Source organism: Triticum aestivum, chromosome 7B (assembly GCF_018294505.1).
Source record: "Triticum aestivum cultivar Chinese Spring chromosome 7B, IWGSC CS RefSeq v2.1, whole genome shotgun sequence".
Taxonomy (NCBI): Eukaryota; Viridiplantae; Streptophyta; class Magnoliopsida; order Poales; family Poaceae; genus Triticum; species Triticum aestivum.
The window spans coordinates 687516572-687522571 of NC_057813.1; the positions used below are offsets into that span (position 1 = coordinate 687516572).

Here is a 6000-nt window from a genome sequence, read left to right on the forward strand (position 1 = left end):
GCATTGGAATTTTGTTAATGTTTTTGTAAGCGAAAAGTAATTTGCACTATCAAAGCAAGAGGGTACGGCTACACCCCGCCACCGAGCCGGCCCAAGGTTGGTGACTTGGTGGTGCATCTCATCCGTAGCGATCACTCTACCAAGTAGCCACCTGCCACTCTCTTTCTATACATAAACTAAATTATTTTCCAACTGATAAGTGTCACACTGTGAAAACGAAACCCCCAAAAAAACTGAAACTTGTCATCTAAACAAAAATTGCGAAATTGCTTCGTGCCACACATGCAGCACTTATCAAGGTCCAATTATTCTGCTCCAGCCAAGCCGATTTCGACACACCACGAGACACTTTACGTCGCTTGATCGACCACCAATGGAGTTCACCAAGGATGGCTCCGTTGACCTCCGCGGCCAACCGATCGTCGCCTCCCGGACCGGCCAGTGGAAGGTGTGCTCCTTTTTACAAGGTACGGAATTATTTTCCCATACATGCACGTCGGAGTCCGTCCGGCCTTCGATCGATCTGATTTCCTGATGAAGGCACGCGTGCACGCGCAGGGTACGACGCGTTCAAGCGGATGGAGTTATTATACGGGGTGGTGTCGAACCTGGTGGTGTACCTGACGCCATAGATGCGGCAGGAGATGGTGTGGTCGGTGCACAGCGTCAACAACTGGACAGGGGCGGTGTGGATGACGCCCATCGTCGGAGCCTATGTTGCTGACGCCTTCCTCGGCTGCTTCTGGACCTTCACCGTCGCCTCGCTCATATACCTCGTGGTCAGTAAATCCAGCCAGAAAATCATCTCCTCTCCAGCCGAGTCCAGAAAATTTATTTATAGGACGAACATGGTTGCAGGGCATGGTTATGATAAGCATGGTCGTCTCCCTGAAGCCACTGCACCGCGGACAGTGACTGCGCCCCGGTGACCCGGCGGCACGCGGCATATTTTTTAAGTGTTATACAATGTTAAAAAATATATATGTAATTGAAAAACAGTTGTTTTAGACCATTAAAATTGTATGTTAGATTTTACAAAAATGTTCGCGTGTTTCATACAAAATGTTGTGACATTAAAAATAGGTTTATCCACTGTATAGAAATCTTCACATAGTTTAACAATAATATTCTGTATCATAAAAATGTATCAACTTGTGTTCAAGACAAGTACATGAAGAAAATTCTAATTATGTATTTAAAATGATAAATATATATAAGCAAATGCTGTAGGTGTACGAAAAATGTACACTGTGTGTCAAAAAAGTAGGCATTAAAACCCCTGTTCAAGAATTCATCCGATTAACCAGTTAACTTGCCAATTAATCCCTACTCATAGGGTCACCGAGTAGCCAATAAACTGATAAATCATCCAATTAATTGATTAAATGGCTGATTAACTTGTCGATTAGACTATTAATTCCCTACTCGCCAGCCAACCGAGCAGTTACCAGTTAACGATTTCCTCAACAATGATCAAAACATATATTTGAAATAATGTTAATCATGTATTTGAGATATGTTAAACATGTATACAAAATGTTCCTCATGTATATGAAAAATGTATAATGTGTATGATTTTTTTAGATATATGGTTATCAAAAAAAAGGCTCAGAAACAGAAAAAAAAACGAGGAAAACCTTGCTACAAACAATGGAAAAACCTAAGAAAAACAAAAGAAAATAAACTCAAGCTATACAGTATTGGGTCAGCCGATAGCCGCTCAATGCAGGTGATTCCTGATAGGGTCGGTCGTGCTACGTCTGGCCTACTGCAAGACTCACGTCTGCCTCGCCTCCACAGTATCTGCAGTGGGCCGGCCGAATAATAGTTAGTTTTCTCATTAGGTTGTTTTCTTTGCTTCGTTCTTTTATTTTGTTTTTTCTTACTTTCATTCATATTTCTGCAATGGAAAACATTTTACTTCAATTTTAGAAACATTCATCGCACATTTACAAAATTTCCATACAATGTAAAAAAATATTGCGGAGATTTTATAAAATATCCATACATTCAAAAACTATACTTGACAATTAAAAAATGTTCACACGTTTAAAATGTTGGTCATAATTTTTTAAATGTTGTTGAAAATGTAGAAAATTGTTCACGTAGTCTTTAAAAAATATTCCTACCATTCTAAAAATTGTTATGACACTTTTTTTCACATTCAAAAATACGACTACAGTAACTCCCAATCGTTATGTTTTCAAGCGTAGCTATAGAAATGACTCCCTCCTACCCTCTAATTACATGCACACATTTTCTGCGATGACTCCCTCTCCTCCCACATGCACTTATTCCTCTAATTATGCATGCACTGTTGGATAAAAAGTTGATGTCATTCTAAATTCTTTCTATTTTGAAATTCAAAATGTTATATAGCTTAGATCGGTTATCAGATTCTAAATCTGTTTTCACATAAAAATCTCATCGTAACAACACCTTCAATATTAGATCCCATGTTGATATATTCTAACAAAAAAAATTCCAGATCAAAAGCCATCATGCTTGTGGTGCCTAAATTATAATGTTGTTTACCAATAAATTACTAAGGCATAAAAAAGTTTCATCCAAATTCTCCCCACATGCACATGCATGCATATGCTAGAGGACAAAAGCTGGTCTCATCCTAAATTCTCTTCAATTCAAATATTTAAAATATTTTGTATCTCAAACTATCGGTCTGATTCAAAATCCATTTTCACATTAAAAAATCCATTGCGACGAGTCCTTCAAAACTAGATCTCATGTTGGTATGTTCTGACAACTTTTTTCAGGTTAAAAAGTTATCACGCCTAAGGGTGCGTAAGTTACCACGCGTTTTGCACAGGAATTACCGGTGTATGTTTCAACAACTTTTTTCCTGGGTCAAAAATTTCCAATTGGATAATTCTTTTCTCCCCGGTCAAACTTACAACGGTGTTGTATGTAATTTATCATGTCTGTGGTGCGTAGAAAATTACCATGCTATTTACGCAAAAGTTACCGGGAGTATGTTGTGAACGAGTTTCCCTTCGAGTCAAAGTTACCATATTGTTTGTATGTAAATTATCAGGTATCTGATGCATAAAATACTGTGTTATTTACACAGAAGTTATCGGCGTATGTTTCAACAATTCCCCACCATGCTATTTATACAAATTTTGCTGGGTTATATTTTTGGAAAAAAAATTGCGTCATTGACAACCACCTATTCCTCGGGACACCAATGTAAATTTTTCTATAGCAACTCCACTCCTTGTTCACTATCCACCACCAGCAAAACATAAGTTTAAAAAGTCGGACCAATGACAAATTCGGCCAGGCTCTAAGTTCAGCCGTTTCTCAATCGACAAGTTTATATCGTCTCGAAAAATGGCATTGGATTGGCCTAACGCTTAGTTCACATAGTTCAAACGGGATTTACTTGTATATAAGTTGGATCTCAAAAATAAATCTAGTTTGGTTGGTTCAACTCCCCACATTTGCATACTGTTTTCCTACAAAAATGAACAAATATCATGCGAAAAACATAGAAAAAGGAAAAGCGAGAAAACATACGTAGCCTGTAGATCTGATCGAAGTGAGAAGTGGAATTGATCGATGTGACAAGCAGAAAATCGATCGAGCAGGAGAAGTGAAAGGAATCGAACGAAACAGGATGAGCGGAAAAAAGGATCGAGGTGGGCGTGCAAGGATCACCAGAAAATCGACCCATTAGATCGGGACATGCGCAGCCGTTTGAATCAAATTCGGTGGCACTGAGTGGGTTCGGATCTGTTGGGAAAAAAAGATGTGGTATGGCAGCTAACTTTTCATCACCTTTACAAAAATCATTAAAATGAAAAACAAATTCACGCAATTTTAGACAAATGTTGAACATGTGTTTAAAAAATATGTACATTTTACAAATGTTCAATATGTGTTTCAATCGATGTTTAAAATTTCTTTAAAAAATGTTCATCATGTATTTAAAAAAATGTTTGATCTATATACGGAAAATGGTCAACATGGATTTAAAAAATGATCAACATGTATCTAAAAAATGTTCGACATGAATTTAAAAGCTGTTCAATGTCTATCTAGAAGATATTCGACCTATATATGAAAAACGTTCAATGTGTGTGAAAAAAGGTAAAGGTGTATTTTAAATAATGAAAAGTAAAGAAAAGAACAAAAAGACAAAAAGAAACAAAAATAAAGAAAAAAGATAAAAGGAAGAAACCAATAAGAAAAACACAGAAATGAATTCGGACAAAACGAATGGAATCTTCCCAGAAACCGGCAAAAACCGAAGAAAGTTCCACGAACCGTTCCTCAGAAGCTTCCCAAAACCACTCATATCAGTCTTATTGGGCTCATTCACTTCGTCAATCAAGGAGCCTCCAGTGGGTCAACCCACTAGAAGTTGCAAGACAGTCTTTCTGTTCCCTGTTTGATTTGATTTTCTTTCTTTTCTCTCTGTTTTACTTTTATTTATGTAAATACTATATATAAACATATGCATATACTCCATATATATGTAATTCAAAAAAAGTACTTACTCAATTTTTAAAACTGCGCATTGCAGATTAAAAAAAGTTTAAGAAACGTAAAAGTTTCTTTGCGTAATTTTGAAAAAATGTTCAGACCATTCAGAAAAAGTTTAAAACATGTTCGTGAGATGTAAAAAATGTATTCGTGTAGTTTTTCAAATAGAGACCGGAACTCCCACAAGAGTTCGTCGATTCAAATAGAGACCGGAACAAAGTTCAATAACTATTTGTTTCACTTTGTACACATCGAACGTGATTCACACCCATCCATTGCAAACTATTAGTCTTAGTAGTGTCAAAAAACGTCATACGTTATGGGACGGAGAGTGTAGCTGTTAATTTCAACAGCCGAACCAATTATACAGCACACCACCAATCCAATCAAGAAAGAAAGAACAGAGGCTAATTCCTAGGTACGGCTACACACTAAGTAACACACAGCTTAACTACAAATCATCTCCAATTCAACCAATGGCGACACAGTATGCAGCGAGCGAGCTAAACTACAGTAGCATGTACGCACGCTATGCTGGAAGGAGCTTCTCAGGCGAGGATGTAGTAGGGGCGGTCGCCGTCGATGCTCGGCAGCTCCGGCGGCGTCTTCAGGATGACATAGAGGGAGTAGATGACACCGGGAACGTAGCCGAGCAAGGTCAGCGGCAGCGAGATGAAGAACTCCGACTGCACGCGTCAGCAGCACAAAGTTCAGCAAATCAATCATTACGACGTACTCAGGCAAAACTGGTGTGGAGTTAAGTGGATCAGAAAGGAGCATCAGTGCTTACGCTGCACCAGCCGTACCGGAAGAAGACGCCGAGCGGCGGGAGGACGGCGGCGAAGACGGTCTCCAGGCACGTCGAACAGCCGCCGGAGCTCATCCTGCCCGGCCCTGCCCCTGCCCAGGCTTTGCAAAACTAACTCTGGCGGCAGAAGCAAGCTCGGTTCAGTTCAGCAAAGTCTTCCGAGCTTTAAACCAGAGGAGGCAGCCGCTAGCAAGCAAATGCCGATGCCGACGGGAATGATGCGGAACCGGACGATGGCTGTGGGAAGAATATGCCGATTACCCGCGAGCCTCTTGGGGTCGCTGACTGACCGGAGGGACCGTTCCTTGCCGTCACGGCGGCCGCACGTAGCTGTGTGCGAATTTATGGAATATTCCACTTCCTCGTATATATTACCTCAGGCTCAAATAGTTTTTTCTTAGATTTATCTAGATGCAGATTTTGAGATGGAGGGATAGCGGTTTTTTGGGAGCAACTAATTAACTAACGAGCGCTCCTTCGGGAGCCTCACAACGATCAACGTCACTTGCGCGCTCTCAGCCATTCGCCACGTGTTGCGCTCTGGGCGCTCCCTCCGGATTTTTTTTTTGTTTTTTCGCACGCGTTTTCGTCTTTTTAAATGGTTTTCCCCCTGATTTTTCAATGTTTTGGTTTCCACCGGTCTTCCCTAGCTTTTCAACCAAAACACAATTTTCAAAAAAAAAAAT

The 6000-nt window shown here is 39.8% G+C and overlaps 1 protein-coding gene across 1 annotated transcript; it reads right to left on the reverse strand.

Annotated features, from left to right (window-relative positions):
• Positions 1 to 5045: 5045 nt before the first annotated feature.
• LOC123155920 (hydrophobic protein RCI2A-like) lies at positions 5046 to 5424 on the reverse strand. The gene is made up of 2 exons (XM_044574073.1): positions 5297 to 5424; positions 5046 to 5192 (listed from the first exon to the last, which is right to left on the reverse strand). The coding sequence occupies exons 1-2, from the start codon at positions 5387 to 5389 to the stop codon at positions 5055 to 5057; spliced, it is 231 nt and encodes a 76-aa protein (XP_044430008.1). The 5' UTR covers positions 5390 to 5424; the 3' UTR covers positions 5046 to 5054.
• Positions 5425 to 6000: the final 576 nt, after the last annotated feature.